Source organism: Neofelis nebulosa, chromosome 2, assembly GCF_028018385.1.
Source record: "Neofelis nebulosa isolate mNeoNeb1 chromosome 2, mNeoNeb1.pri, whole genome shotgun sequence".
Classification (NCBI taxonomy): Eukaryota; Metazoa; Chordata; class Mammalia; order Carnivora; family Felidae; genus Neofelis; species Neofelis nebulosa.
Window position 1 is genome coordinate 148651798 of NC_080783.1, and position 16738 is coordinate 148668535.

The window sequence follows — 16738 nt, forward strand, 5'->3', positions numbered from 1 at the left end:
ATTGGCAATCTATGTAATTGAGAGTTTCTCCTTTAAGGACAAAAGACACGTAATCATTAGAAATGTGTGTTCTCAAAAAACACTATGGGCATGTCTACACTGTGAAATAAATGTTAATCAGATTAGCTCCCCCTCCTCAAAAAAATTTTTTTTATTCTAAGTTGATAGTCCTTTTCTTATTTCCTTTATTCTTCTAATTAAGTGTATATCCTAAGTACATGTTGTAAATTTTCTATCTGAACATTTCAATACTAATGAGGAGATAAATACAAAGCAAAAAAAAAAAAAAAAAAAGTGTCGGTCTGTATGTCACAAATAAGCCAGAAAAAGCATTACAGACCAGTGATGATGCATACGTTTCTGGTGGCAATGATAATTGAGGCATTCAACACTGAGTCCGCTTGGAAAACGTCCATCAGTGTCAAGGCTACGGAAGAAAATATTAAAACAGGACACCAAACCATTTTTCCCCTTCCCACTGAGTGTTTATTTTATAGCTTTTGCATTAGGTAATCAACTGAAACACTTTTCAACAACAGAAAGCTGGCAGAATGTTAAGGAAAAGGAGTGATTATCTCTCCAACAGATGTGACAAAATGGCTTCAAGTTGGAAACAGTATTGCATAAATGAATCAAGTGAATGGGGGAGGAGGGAGAAGGGAGAGAAAGCCGAGACAGAGGAAGGAGTGAGCATCTTCCGGCATGGATTGTGAGGGGGAAAAGGCACTGTTTAGCTGTCTGTGGCATTCATAAAATAAGAGTCAAAATATACAACCCATGTTCCTCAAAATTACATTCAATGCTGCTTTAGAGATGCTCACGCTCCTGACTCTCAACAGAAAGCTAGGGAAGCTGTCTAAAAAATCAGATCGACAGCACCGGTAGGTCTGAATCATAGGCTCACCAGTAATGTGTTTTAAAGAGATAATCATCATCAGGGTCCTTCTATAAATAGTACTGCAAAGGTCACAAAGCTGCATGAACCTAAATTATAGGATAAATCTGACTAACTGATCGCCCATTACAAGCTCTAAAATTCCCACCGCAGGAAACCAGAAAGTAAGCTCTACTCCAGAGGAGCTGAATTGGCAGTGCATTTGAAACAGGGATGCTTCTCCCTCAAAAGGCTGCCTGAGCAGCAGTTCGGTGGGCTTGGTACAGCAATTCTGCAGAGGGTAAATGGATGCAAAACTCTCACAGCGATCGCCCTGCTTCCTCTCACAGTGAATAGCACTAATTTATGAAGAGGCGGATTTTCAAACCATAAAGTAGAAGCACCTGGGCCTCTTACAGGCAAACTTCATAAGAGGTTACAGTACTATACCCTACTTCTCATAATAAAGGCTTCTAGGACCATAGGTGTGGTTGGAAATGATCAATGGGAAAACCTAGATGGCTTACACAGATGTTCTCTACATAGAATCTGAATATAAATTAAAATACCAGCTATGCACTTGGGAACCAGCCTTTAGTTAAATCCTCTAGTGCGTTTAAGAACTTTTATTTCATTTTATTAGAAAAAGAGAATCATCGTCTACAAACTATTTTCTTTCTAACTATGCAAATACAATGAGCAAATCATCTGTAATATCAAAATACTGTTTGTAAACCACTGATGGCACTAACAATTTCAGGAATTTCCAGTAGGACATATATTGAGAAAGAGCAACACCAGATTTCAAATTATAGGCATTAACTGAATTTTAAGACTACAAAATAAAATTTAAAGTTTAAAAGTCAGTAAGTTTAAGTTCTCTGATTTTCAATAATTGAAACCCAATCACCAAGAATTCAGAAGCACCCAGTATGTTCAAAGTTGCACAGATGGGTATGGATGATAGAAAAGTAATCCCCATGCAATATTTTAAGTGTTGCTATCAGATATATTTAAGTGATACTTTACAGATTAAAGCTCCGTAAAACCAAAATATATCCTCCCCATTATATTTTAAAAGTCACAATAATTTATCAACAGTTGCCATTTCACAGCAATTAGAAAACAGGAGTTGATACAAGTTGAACAAAAAAAAGTACTTTTTCCTCTTTTAGGAAATAAACATAGATGTACACAAACACACACACACACACACACACACACACACACAACATCGTTTTTTTACAATACAGAGTGGTTAATTTGCTTCTGTATTAAAAAAAAAAAATTCCCTATGGTCAAAATACTGAAAAAGCGCAAAGGCTGAAAAAAGGAAACCACATTTGCCACTTTTAAAAAATACATTATTGTCTCAGTGGTTCTTTTTATTTTTATTATTATTATAAAGTTAGGTATTACGAGGACTCTGCGGTTGTCAGACTCCTAGAGCTGTATTGGACCAGACGGAATTAAATCTAACCCTTTCTCAGTCTCCAGGAAGGATACTCCCTAACCCATCGACAAGATGATAGAATAAATGCCTCTATTCCAAATTGTTAAACTGGGAAAGAAAACATGCTCACCTGGAAGCAATCTAACTCATGAAAGTTTATGAATCTGTGGGAGAGACCGCCCGAATGAGAAAGATATTCTTTGGATAGAAGTTAGGAGCTTTTGGAAGTATATAAACTTTTAGGTCACTAGAACACAGATTTAAAAATGATTTTTCCATAAATAATGATCTATTACAGGGGTTGGTAAACTACAACCAATGGTCCCTATCTGGCATGTCACTTGCTTTTGTAATCAAGTTTTATTGGAACACAGCCATGCTCACTCATTTATGTGCAATCTATCATTGCTTTTGTGTTAACATGACAAGCGTTGAGCAGTTTTGACAGGGACTGTACCGACTGCAAAGCCTAAAACATATACTCTCTGTATCTTCAGAGGAAAAGTTGACTGAACCCATGATGTAGGGCACTCCATACTACTCAAGTTTCCTAAGAGTTAATGCACCTCAAGAAGATTTTAGCATGTACTCCAAGAGTAACCTGCATACTGGGGGTTCCTTAGCAGAATAAATGTCAAACACATCACCTTAAAGTGGTGCTTTGCTTTTGGGCAAGGGAATAATTTGTATAGATTTTCAACAAATATCTGTAAAAGTTAATAAACACACAAGAAAGAAAGAAAGCCAAGTAAGAAAAGTATGCCTGCCAATGTTCTCTTAATATCCTATTATTGGAGGTGGGAGGGAAGGGCGCTAAACTGATTCTTTCCACCAACTTCCTTTAGCTTTTCTTTAAATCTGTCTATGTTTTTTCATTAAGTAGTGTTCCCTCCTCACCTCCCGTACAGTTAATAACCTTTAGAGTAGTCTGCCTAAAATGTTTGCCTAGTTTGTGAGGACTTGTTCAGGAATAGTGTTTATTTAAACTAAACATAGTAAAGATTATTCTTTTAGAAAACGTGTCTAAAAATCTTATATCAGTTACTCCAAGAAGGAGAAGATGGCAAAGAATGCACAGGGTAATGAAACTCTGCAAAATATACCTGAACAACCAGAGGTAAAAAAAGAGCTACCATTTCTGAATGGTAATGGAAAATAAAACCAGACAAGTCTCTCCAAAGTTGAAGAGCAAATTGTACCCTGCCCTGAGTCAGCTAAGAAAGTCTTTTTCAAACAGGGAACCTCCTGAACTGAAGCAGCTGTTCATGAATCTTTAAGAGTTAGTTCACAGGTGTTTCGTATTTCCATAGTTGTTGAAACAGAGAAGATAAAACAGAGAAGATATTTATCAAACACAAATTTCTATCAAGATTCACTTTTTTCCCCAACCAGCTAATAAGTGGACTTTTCCCTTTCTTTGTTAAAAAAATGAATGGTAGGAAACCATATGTTAAAGATGTTTCCATAATACCTTATGTTTATATAGCGCATTACAGTTTTCAAAGTGCTTTCACATGCCATCTCATGTAATCCTCACAACACCCCTGCGAGGTAGGTACAGCAGGTATTAGTATCCTCATTTCAAGATGAGGAAATTGAGGCAAAGAGAGGTTAAGTGACTTGCCCGAGATCACACAGCTGATAAGCGGCAGAGCCAGGACCAGAAATCAAATTTTCTGACTCCTTGTCCAGTACTCCTTCCACTATAGCTACTGCCCCAATTATGAACAACGTACTGTGTATCAAAATTGAAAGGTTACTGAAGTTCATTTCAGTGATGTCTTAACAGTAAAGTTAAATGAGAACTACAAGAACAGTAGGTCTGATGATTTTACTTGACTTAATAAAACGGGTGCAAAACCACTTTTATCTAATTACGTCTAACCTTTTGGTCCAAATACATAAAATATGCAATATTTACAGCATTTTCCTTTCTTTTTTTTGTAAATGCAATGCTTTAAAACACATTATAAAGCACCTTAGTAAAAATAGTCTACAAGTAAAAGTACAGAAGAAGTAGGAAAATCCTACCCATACCACAGCTCACTAATGGAGTTATAATATGGAATCACCAATGTCAGTTTACTGCTTTACATATAACCCATGGGGGAACAAATACTAAACTTACTTTTTTGATATTAATGTGTGGAAGTCTTAAACTAAAACGTCAGCATTCTTTGAAGTGTCTCCCCAGTCTTAGGTACTGGGGAGACAGGAATGAGAAATACTGCTTTGATTATTTTAAAATTGGTTTTTAACACTAAAGATCTTTTTTTTTTTTTTTAAAGAATATTAAAACGGCCTACATAAATATGGGCAATTCCAACTACAGCAGAGACATTCTCAGCAAACAGGATCAAACATTCCAGTAAATTTCATGAGACAGGATTCACGAAAACAAAGCACACACCGCCCAACAGTTAATAACACTATTCGGTACAGGTGTGTATCTCGAACCTCCAGGTGAAGGTGTAAGTAGCAAATGGACTCATCTTCATTCATGGTTAGTTGAAAAAAAAAATGCTTTATCAAAAAGGGAGTATCAGAACTTTTTTGTGAAATTGTATTTAGCCTCTGACTAGACCTGCTATGTGTTGATTTTTAGGTGATGTGTAGGCTTTTTCCAGGCAGGAGATTATAACTCCCATGAAAATTTAACCAGGGGGGGAAAAAAAAAAGAAAGAAAGAAAGAAAAAAAGGCTGAAACTTAAACTTCTCAGGCCACTGAAACTTACCAGCCAGTATCTACTTCCTCGGTGTTTCTGTCTGTTTCCTAACTTGGCTCAATACAAATTGTCTCATACACCTATCAGCAACCGAGCTGTAGAGCTGAGAACTAAGGTGAAGACAGGGTCAAAGTTTTAGTTCAAGAATCGAACAGTCACACCTGTACTCAGTTCGATTTAGGGTAAATCTTTTCATAGAAAAAGTTTTGTGCGAGGATGTAGAGGTCTCCGTCTTTTTCTCGTACGGCGTGGGCTCTGATGAACTGGAACTGCTCCAGAGCAAACTCATAGAACTCATTCTCCATTTTCCATATGTCAGACTGCTGCAGTTTTGCAATGGTTTGTTTAGTGGGGAGCTTCTTCTCCGTGGTTTTCCTAAGATGAGATTTCTTTCCTACTTACAAATGAGAAAGAGAAGAGGTAAATACTTGTGAGAACAAACGATGGATGCTTCTTTATGTGAAAAGATGAAGTCAATGTGGCACATTGAAGGGCGGGTAACAACCGTTTTGCATTAATATCATTCAGACAAAAATGGTGCCCTGAACCTACTAGAACTGTGATTTACTCCTTCATAATGTAAATCCTCAACCTGTTTACAGACTTAATTAGCTGTCAAATAATAAAAATAAGGATCACCATCAGTAAAGAGTAGGCTGTCACCTTACATGCTGTAGTCTCAAATGCTTGGTGTTCTGACTAGTTTATTTTTAAAAAATGACAAAATATCTAACTAAATACTAGTTAGATATTCAAATATTCAAACTAAATGCTAGTTTTACCATAGCCTGCATTCTCTATGTGTTAGAAGCTAGGGCCCACGCATACTCTAGGAAGAGTTGCTAGACTGCATCTTCGCAAAGAACAGGGGAAAAAAATCAGAATCAGACTGGACCAGAGCACTGTCACTTTTGGATATGTCACACTGTCAAGGCTGCTGAAGCACACTTAGCCATGACAGACACAGCACATGCTGATGATCGTCATGAACGTGACTCAGTCTCACCATCCCACCCCTACTTTAAACAGCGTTCGGCCCGTAGATCTAAGGTGCAATATGGTCATAATGTTTGGTATCTGCAATTAGTTAATATTACACATTTCTAACTAAGGCTGGTTCTGCAGATCATGTTTTTCCACTATTCCTACAATGCCTTTTAATTATCATCTAATGCATGTTTATTCAAAAAATATTTTGTGTGTGTGTGTGTGTGTGTGTGCGCCAGGCACTGTTTTGTATTGAAAATGGTAAGAAGAAACAGGCAATATACCTGCTTTTCTGGACTTATTTCTTGAGCTTTACTCAAGAAACTGAAATCACACATATTTTTCAAGTTGCAAACAAAGTTAAGGACAGCTTACAAAAGAAACCCATCCTTTGTATACCTGTACGGTAGAGTTCTGTAGCACCCCTGAAGAACCGGGGCAAAGCTGCCTCCAGTAACATGATAAAATCTTCAAGCTCTTCAGTAACTCCCACCAGAAAGTATTCATTAATTAGGTTATACTTGGCTTGATCCATGGCCCACCTGCTTCCCACATTCCTAAAACCAAAGAAAAGGAATTAAAAACCTGGCTGTGAAATCTGCTAAGAACGTTTGATGCCTCTGACCCTATGTATTATGGAGGAAACAAACACATGTCCATCCACAGGCTTAATGCTCTTTTATTAATGTTCCTCGTGGGGAGAGGGGTACTTGATTTCAAAGGTCCCTCCCACTTCTATGAATCTATGGAACAAACTAAAGAAATTCAATTAAAATCTTCTCAATAATGTCCAAAAGAGCAATGCCCTTTATTGCTCTAAGGTCGGCAAACTTTTTCTGTAAAGTGCCAGAGAGTAATAAATACCTTAGGCTTTGCAGGCCATATGTTCTTGGTCACAATTATTTAACTTTGCTTTTGCAGAATAAAAACAGACAATAAGTAAATAAACGGAGATGGCTGTGTTCTAGTAAAACTTTATAAAAACAGGTGATGGGCCAAATTTGGTCTCCAGGTTGTAATCTGTCAATCCCTGTTCTAAGGAAATGACTAAAAATTGAGAAGATGTTCTTCCTATGCTTGTTATGCTGTTATTATGCTCTGATATAATCTATTAAATAAGAACTTAAGGTGCACAGTGATCCAGTAACATGTCTCAAACAACGAGGAAAAGAATAAAGGCATTCTTTGCATTTCTCGCCACAGTTTTAAGGAAGATACTTTGTGTTCCTTTCTAGTTTTCCTATTAAAATGATTGATTAGAACATATAAATATGTATAAAAATGTGTCATTTTTTTAAACTGTAAACTCTGCACATGCTGAGGAAATAAACTCTTTATTGAAGATAAAATATCTTTTTATTTTCCACCTCACGTTTATTGGTAAACTAGACCACAACCATAATGTTGGCTTCTCTCAAAGTAAAAAGTCAGTTAATAGTAAAACGTGGTGAATGATTTACCCACTAAGCCTTTTCTTGATCTAACGTGAGTGGCTAAAACAATAAGCTTAGGAGAAAACGAGGTTTATGAAATAACCCCTGAACTCTAAATGAAGAGCTCTGCTGGAATAGAGCAAAACATGTAACACCAAAAACAAAAAAATAAAAACCAGCATCTGATGGGGCGCCTGGGTGGCTCTGTCAGTGAAGTGACCGACTCTTGATCTTGGCTTGGGTCATGATCTCACAATTCGCGGGCCTGAGCCCTGCACTGGGCTCTGCACTAACAGCACAAATGGGCCTCCATGGAATTCTGTCTCTCTCCCTCTTTCAAAATAGAGAAATAAACTTAAAAAAATAAAAACCAGCATCTGAGAAAACGTTGCAAGGATAAGATGTATGAAGAAACTTTTCAATGCACTTAAAAGTAACTATAAAACTAGAAATTACTTAATTACATGTTATTTTTAGCCTGGTCTTTCACTAATTTCCCTATACTTAGCCCTTGACGAATACATTCACACTTGTGAAATACAGATGCTAGAGAAAACAAAGAAGAGCATCAATTTAAGCTTTATCTCCCTACCAGCATTCCGAGCTGTGGCCGCAGAAGAATGGGATTTGAAGCCAGAGCTTCTCCGGAGCACAGTCTGAGCCGCCCTCAGCTACACATTCATCAAAGGTCTGGAATAAACACAAAGCAGCACACGTGAGCCCTAAACCCAGGTCTCACCTATCAACTACCCTAACAGGGTAAGTCATTAAATACACGAGGAGCAGCAGGTGGAATGTGCTAGTGAACTAAAGAGATGGGTGGGTAATGAAAATATACTTAAGATACTGAGGAAAATACATGGATTTTCCTCCTGTCTTTGTTTTATGCCAATGTATATAAGAGGGCTTTTTTTTTAAACTGCATGACTTGAACCCTCTCCCCCGCTTCATATAATTTGTCCTTGAGTGTAAATACTGGTTTATGTTGAATTTGTGTATTTGTAATTTCTATCCCCCTTAGAAAGGAAATTAAATAAAAATAAAGCTAAAGATACTCTATGTGAAATAACCATTTGAGAAGAATATAAAGTAGGGCTACACTTAAGTCTTCTCTCCTTTTCTCATTAAAGCAAACAAAAGCTCGTTGTACAAAAAGCAGAAATGACCTCAGACACTTATGACTTGCGTGCCCTCCTGTCCATGGTATCTGACTGAATTAATTAAAAGGGAAAGAGACTCACAGGGTATGAACGTAAAATTAATCAACTCCACTTCCTCAAGCATTTACTATCTGCCACAGGCATTTTAACAGTAGGCCCCGTCTACCTGAAATGACACTGAGATACCAGAGAGCAAACTTGGGAACTCGGGTTGTGGTGATGAGACACCCACAAATGCCACCTGTTATTTCCGAGAGGACAAAGTGTGAAAGAGTGGAGTCAAGGCTCTTGAGTTTCTGGAAGCAGGTTTGACCATATTTCAAGTAAGTCTTTAAGGACTCCAAACCTCAGTTTCTAATCTGTGCAATTAGATAAACTCAAAGGGCCCTTTCAACCAAAAATCTGAGAACAGGGCAAAAAAATCTTTACACCCAGTGTTGGGTGGTCTCTTTATTCTGGCAACATTCAAAAGACAACAGCAAACACAGTCCACAATCTGCCCATTTCTTTTACCGATGACCTCTTCCATGATACAGTAAAAAGATCTATGACTTGGGTTTGAACCCTGAACCCAGAAAATCTAAGTTTTGTGTTTGTTCCTTATCTAAAAAAGCAGGACAGGATCTTACTTTGAGGAAGAAATAAAATCATGGATGTAAAAGAATCTACCACAGCGACTGGTTCACTGTAGGCATTTGATAAACAGAATGTATGTATGTCTGTGCTTGTCTCTCTCCCCTCCTCCCTAATAGTCAAGTACAATGTCTTGTTGGTTCTTGTTCTCCTTGACCTTCACAGCATTTGACCACCCTCTCCTTTCTGAAATCTCCTGGTCTCTCTGCCCCTAAGAGATTCTTGTTTACTTCTTTGGACACTGCCCTTTCTTTGCTGGTTCTCTGTACCTTTCTGAATGTATTATTATTATCCTCTTTGAAGGCATGTTTTGGTCCTCCTAATAGTTATGGAAATTCATCTCAACTATCTTCTCTTTGCCCACTCCCTTCCTTAGCTTATTCACATTTCCTACTTCCTTGGCTTCATTTATAATTTCTAGGCAAAGGACTTCCAAATCTGTACCTCCAGATCCATTACTTCTCATCTTCTAATACCTCGTGTACATTTTCATTTGAATTTCCACTATTACCTCATACTCAATACTTCAGGCAACAGAACTATACTGCCTGTGTAATTCAGACTGAAGACCTCAGAACATTTCCTAACATTTCCTTCTTCTCTCTCCCCTAACATCATTGAGGTCATGTCTTTCCAATCTATCTTTTCTTTTTTCAACCTTGCTTTTATCAGGGTCCCACAGGGTCCCACAATGCTGTGTTTCCATTGTTACAATCACTTTCTAATGGGCTCCCCCACCTTCCTCCCTTCAACCCGTTCTGTACAGGCATCAGATTAGTGGAAGGAGTCACTTCTAACATCCTCTACTGAGAAACCTTCAATGGTTTCCGGTGTGTCAACAACAACAACAAAAATCCAAATTTTTTATTCTGGCTTTAAGAAATGCTTCATACTCTGCCCTCAATATGCTAGTCTAGCTTAATTCTATGTGTAACTTCCACCTTTACCAGATTAGCCTGTTTTGTAGTTTCTCAAGCATGTGATACGTACCTTAAATCTATATACTTTTGTTGACTACATTTACTTCCTCTGAAAGTGCCTTCCTTCCACCATTGTAGTCTACATGAAGCTACTCTCTCCAATGATTCTGGCCCAAAGTGACTCTTACCTTCTTTGGACTCATATAAATCAATGATATACTGCCTTGTAATAGCCATCTCTTAGGATCCAGGTATGTGTATCTACATATATATCTTTACCTGAAGAACTTGCTTCATGTACTTTTTTTTTTTTATGTGTGTTATGTTCTCTCTCCTCAACTACAAAGAGGAGTTCTTTGAGGGATCATGCAGTATGCATTTGTGTCCTTTACCGCACACAATCTACTGCCAAGCAAATTGTCTGCATAATCAGTAGTTGTAAATGCACTGCAGGGAACTTACATAAATACTAAAGGCACAGTTTCAGTGAGGACGAAGATAGGGGCAGTAACATCTTTTCATGAAGCATTTTGACAGTCCTTAGAGTTCTCTCAAATTCTCTTAGGATCTCTCTACAGCTAGATACACAAACACAAATTATATATACACAAATAAAGTGAAAACACCTCAGTTTACTCTTCAGACTCAATAAACCCCATTTTAGTGGCCATAACGTTATTGCTCAATCTTACTAGATGGTCTGACTTAGATGTGCTGGCCTAAGTCACTTTCTAAAAAGTAGTTTTATTATCATTTATGCCAACTTGTAGCTCATAAAAATAAAACAACTGATGTATGTATCTCTACCATGTTCCAATTTCCGAGAAATCTTTGGCTCAATGAACTGAGTGATGATATATTGGAAGGTTTCTGACTCCATGCCTATCCAATTTAAAAAAGATCCTAGATCATAGTGAGGTGCCTCTGAAGCTCAGAAGAAGCGCTCTGCTCCTTTACGCCTCTATCTGATTAAAGTCCCAGATAGAAAATAAATGAATTATTAAGGTGATTGTGGGTGAATGCACAATCTCTACCACCGTTTTGTGTAAGACTCAAACATTAAAAAGATTTTGCTTAAATATAAGAAACTAGGATATTAAAATACTGCAGTATTTTTTCTTCCTTTTTTAATTTTTAAATTTTTAAGTGACCTCTACACACAATGTGGGGCTCGAATTTACAATCCTGTGACCAAGGATCATATGCTCTACCGACTGACCAGCCAGGCACCCCTAAATGCTACAGTATTAGAAGTTTCCAGAGTTGCTCTGTGGACAACTTTGGGAATTTATCCACTATTGGAATTAAAACAGATTAATGAATAAGCATGTATTAAATTCTATAGTTAGCCAACTCCTAATTCCTGTGCTCAACTCTTGAAGTATTTTTGTATTTCAAATAAAAAAATGTGTAGATATTCTTCAAATCTACTTTTGGCCAGTGATTTTAAATCTGCTAGCCCATTCTGGGAGTCTCCCAAAATCCATTCTTCCAGAGTCATAGAAATTTACCTTCTCTTACAGTTAGGTATAGCCATGTGACTAAGCTCCTGTCAGTGCATTGGAGGCAGAAGTGATGGGAACAGGTTCTGGGTCATTTGGTTATTAAAAGGAAACTGCGGGGCTCCTGGGTGGCTCAGTCGGTTGAGCGTCCAACTTCGGCTCAGGTCATGATCTCGCGGTCTATGAGTTAGAGCCCCATGTCGGGCTCTGTGCTGACAGCTCAGAGCCTGGAGCCTGCTTCAGAGTCTGTGTCTCCCTCTCTCTCTGCCCCTCCCCCGCTCATGGTCTGTCTCTCTCTCTCTCTCTCTGTCAAAAGTAAATAAAACATTAAAAAAAATTAAAAAAAAAAAAAAGGAAATTGCTTGCCTTCTACTTCCTTTCTTCCCACAAGTGAGAAGGCAGATATAGTGGTGACCCAAATTCAACCAAGCACATAAGGACAATGTCTTAAAGAAAAGCACAATAACAATATGGAAGGAACCTAGGTCCCTGAATAACAGTGTGGAGCTAAGCTGCTCTAAGAGCCTGGGCCCCTCACTTTTAGGGTTTTAAGTATAAAAATATTATTTAAATTATTTGGACTTCTTTCTTTTAGAAGCTTAGCATCTATTTTAACTAATTCACCTACCAAGTATTTTATTAGACAATATAAAGGTGGAAAAATAGATCGGGTTTTGCCTCCTGTGTGGTTCCTTCTTATCATTTCGGGGCAGAGTTTTGCTCCCATCAACTAAAAGAGACAATCTGAACATGGCCGGTAGCAAGGAAGACATGGAGGAAACAACGGACTATGAATAATAAAAAACTGGTGAACGTACATGACTGTGCCATGTCTTAGCATAACGGAAATTCTCCCATTTCTACATAAATATTTGATGAATAAAGTAAAGCATTTCGTAGCAAGAGAAACCAAATTAAGAGAACTCAATGCCGTCTTTAGCACATCACCCTGATAAACTGGTCCCCGAAGATTTTAATCGAGATGAGCTGTTTCACTGACTCCTCTACGGTGACATTAGTACTTGGGTTTCTGTATTCACAGCAGAACACGTCATTCAAATGCATGGTCATCAAAATTTTCCTGCTTACCTGCTAGCTTTTATTAGCTTTGCACACATTTGGTCCTATTTCAGAAATAGGATTTTCTATACATTAATCTTTTTCTCTTATAAAATTTCAAGTCCTTAAGATAAAAGGCAGAAACAAATAAAAACACTCCAGACTCTGTTCCTCTCCCACAAAACCTGGTTCAGTACACCAAAGAAACAAAAAATTATGATCACCTTTTTCACTTAAAAGCCATCTCTGTTTAGAAAGAACAATTTTTTGGCAACAAGATACAGATATTTTTAAAAGCATGAAAGTCCAAATATTCTCTAGACTATTTAGTGTAGATACTGAACTCTTAAAATTGAAGTTTAAAAAAATTAATCAAAATTTGATGCTTGATAGTGATGACAATTATATTTACATTCAAACCCTTTTCTGCAAATGAACTTACATAGAAAACCAAAGCTAAGAGTAAGCTTCCTCCATTTCCTGCTTAGACAAAAGCTTATCTGCATCTCTAGCCCCCTGCTGCCCTCATCTTTAAGGAGGTGTTTCCTTCTCCTATCTTTGCACACCATCCTCACCCCTTTCTAAGACCCTCCTCCATCAATTTTCTCTACTCTCCTGTATCATCCATCACCCCTGCTCCCTTTGGATACATAATATGCCCAAGTGTCTGTCATCTTAAAGAAACATTTCCTGATGTGTTTTGTTCCTTCTAAAGCCAAACTTCTATCTCAAGAGTAGTCTTTCCTCTCAGTCTTAACTTCATTTCTCGGTTACTCCTTGACTCTTCGGATTCTACTTATATTACTTTCTCAAACATCCCTAATGACCTCCCCATTGACAAATCTAAGGGACAGTTTTAAATCCCCAATGCGCTAACTTCTTTGCAATGGAAATTATTTTCCCATCTATTTCAAGGACCTGATTCTCTGGACCTCAGTCCCCCTGGCCGTGTTCCTCTTTCTCTGTCTACCCCCTTAAACGCCAGCAGCCCCCGGAACTACATACTTGGTCCCCCTCATTTTCTTCTTTCTTTTTCATTTGGTCCTCTTTTCACATTCTATATGTCTTCCATGTGCAATTTCATTCAATCTCTTGTTTCAATTCCCACCTAATGTTGCTAACTCCCAAATCTATAGTTTAGTTTGGACCTATTTCTTGAGATACAAATACAATTTCTAGTGGCTAACTCCACTTACTTCTACATGACTAAAGATAATGTCCAGTTTGAACTCATCATCTCTTTCTTCAACTCCTGTTTTCTCTCTTTTGGTGAAAGGAAACACCCATGGTTCAATCAGAAACCTGGGAAGAAGACAAGTCAAGGCTGACTCTGGGTTATGTACCTTTTACTGAGCTGTAAAGAATTATATTGCTTTCCTGTGATGCTTTTTCTATATAATAAAATACTTTCTATGCAAACTAATTTCTCACATGCCTTTATGAGACAGAATAGTAAAATTCATGCTCTATATACAAACCATGGTCAGGGGGTTGTGAATTGCTAAGAACTTCGGAGGCGATATTTTGTAAGTTAATGGCAGGATCAGGTAGTACGGATTTCTTCTAAACTCATTACCATCTTTTATAAGTTAACACATATTTTTAGGTAGAATATCCTAAATTCACTATTATACAGCAGCTGTCAATTAAGTCTAGTTAATTTAGAGTAAGAAATAAAAAGAATACAAATTGGGGTAGGAATTGTAATCCCTGGGACCACTGAGTACTTAACAACATAAACTGACTCTCCTTCTCAGACTGTTATTTAGAGCAAGTTAACTACTCTAAGAATAACCCCACCTTGGTGTTCTGCTAATAAAACAATAGTTAATAAAAAATGTTTAACAATCTATAGGGGAGTTCAAAGCTGAAAGATTTATAAAATAAATTTTACATATTTAGAAAATGTGAGTGATGAGAATTATAGGTGCAGTTAATATTATTTAGAAGCCACAGGAAGGCCTACATTGAAAGAAGGACTGAGAGACAAACCATGGTTATTCAAACTTGGATATTTGGTAGATATTTTCTCCAAATCAACAGTGTACCTGTCACTCGGCAGAAAACAACTGACAGTGTTAGTAGCCCAGTGTTTTCAAATGGTGACATCTGGCAATGTCTGGAGACATTTTTGGTTTTCACAGTAGGTGGCGGGGCGGGGGGGGGGGGGGAAGCGGGGGACGGGATGCTGCTAGTCAATGATCAGAGCTGCTGGTAAATATCCTACATGTATAGGCAGCCCCTCACAACAAGCAGTTGTCTGGCCCAAAACAACAGTGTTGAGGCTGAGAATTCTGTGGCAGTGACAAAAGTTAAGCTTTCAAACAAAAAAATAAAATTTCAGAAAACTTGATCTGCCACCATAAGTTTGACAGTTTCCCAATACTTAAAGACTTCTCTGATGTGATCAGTGGTGATATTAATGAACAGTCTTATATTCTGGTACTATATAATCAAATACGTCAACATTTGGAAGGTCCACATAACTCAGTGTGAATATGTTTCCAATGACCAAAGCATGATGTTACAAAATTATGCTCTGTTAAAAAATCCATTCAAAGTATAAAATGTATCAATGGATTTTAATGTAGCAGAGCATAAAAAATTCACTGCTGTGTTTTCAGATTCCACACTTCAAAGACTTTAAGAAACTACTACTTGCCAGGTTTTAGTGTAATATTAAGAAGAACATCTACAATCTTCTAAAAAGGCTATTAAAATCCCCCCTTTTCCAATTACATATCTGTGCAAATCTGGATTTTCTTTATATGCTTCAACCAAAGGAACATATTCAACAGACTGGTTCAGTAGCAAATATGAAAATCCAACTGTCCATATTAAGCCAGATATTGTAAAAAAAACTTGCAAAAATGTAAAATACAACTCTGTATTTTTTTGAAAATGGTTATTTGCACTAAAATATATTATTTATGATACCATATGATGGGCTTCCAACTGTTACCTTTAAATTAATATTTTCTAAATTTCCCAGCAAATCGATACATTTATTGACACTGCTAAATATCAACAGCTGTAACCCACACAAACAAAAGCTTTTTCCAGATCCTTAATAATTTTTCCAACGTTTTTTTTTTTTTATTTATTTTTGGGACAGAGAGAGACAGAGCATGAACGGGGGAGGGGCAGAGAGAGAGGGAGACACAGAATCGGAAACAGGCTCCAGGCTCCGAGCCATCAGCCCAGAGCCTGACGCGGGGCTCGAACTCACGGACCGCGAGATCGTGACCTGGCTGAAGTCAGACGCTTAACCGACTGCGCCACCCAGGCGCCCCCAGATCCTTAATAATTTTTAAGAGCAAAAGGAGTTCTGACACTATGAAGTTTGAGAATCATTGATTTCTCTATATAGGTTTTTATTGCTTATCTTTAGGTTATTTAATATCCCTACTTTCCAGATGCTGGCCAGGGATTATACTAAGCAAAACTCCAGTTACAAAATACAAAGAACAGAGTATTTGAAATTTCCCAAATAAATCTTTTGTTCCTTACAAGATCAACTGAAAGCTGTCATAGGCACGCATATGCCTGAAGTGTGTTTGAAATGACTGTTTGGCAGTGTAAGGAGGGAGCAATGTAGATTATGGAGTACTGCAGTTTAAAACATAATAGTTGCATATTATCTGATATGCTTCCAAGCATCACTTGAGGTGTCAACAATATACAGTTTAATGGAAGTGAAGCCAATGCAAGGTACTTCCAACCTTTGCCAGGTACTTCCTGCGTCATCACAGCCACCTTTTAATCCCCCTTATCTTCAAGTGCCCTGCCATTTAAAAAATGTTATATGCCATGCAGTCTTATCAACTCTATGGATACGAGTTTATTAATTAATGAAAGCTCTTGCCAGTTAGGTATGGAGTTATTTGTAATAAAACAACATCATACAGGTTTAGGTCCGAGAATGTTGCCAACACTTGTGTCATGAGAAAGAAGCCAAATTATTAAAAAATGTATATTTCAATACGTTTCA

General features: G+C 37.5%; 1 protein-coding gene across 4 annotated transcripts in view; it reads right to left on the minus strand.

Moving 5' to 3' along the window:
* Positions 1 to 1485: 1485 nt before the first annotated feature.
* The window catches only part of HS2ST1 (heparan sulfate 2-O-sulfotransferase 1), a 175490-nt gene continuing 160237 nt past the window's right edge, over positions 1486 to 16738 (minus strand). For 3 of the 4 annotated variants that reach the window (XM_058716694.1, XM_058716696.1, XM_058716697.1), the window contains 3 exons: positions 8066 to 8163; positions 6440 to 6597; positions 1486 to 5450 (listed from right to left, as the gene is read on the minus strand). In XM_058716694.1, the coding sequence (XP_058572677.1) occupies positions 5221 to 5450; positions 6440 to 6597; positions 8066 to 8163 (486 nt within the window). In that variant the 3' untranslated portion in view covers positions 1486 to 5220. The remainder of the gene's footprint in view (positions 5451 to 6439; positions 6598 to 8065; positions 8164 to 16738) is intronic. The other variant, XM_058716695.1, reaches the window with a different exon arrangement.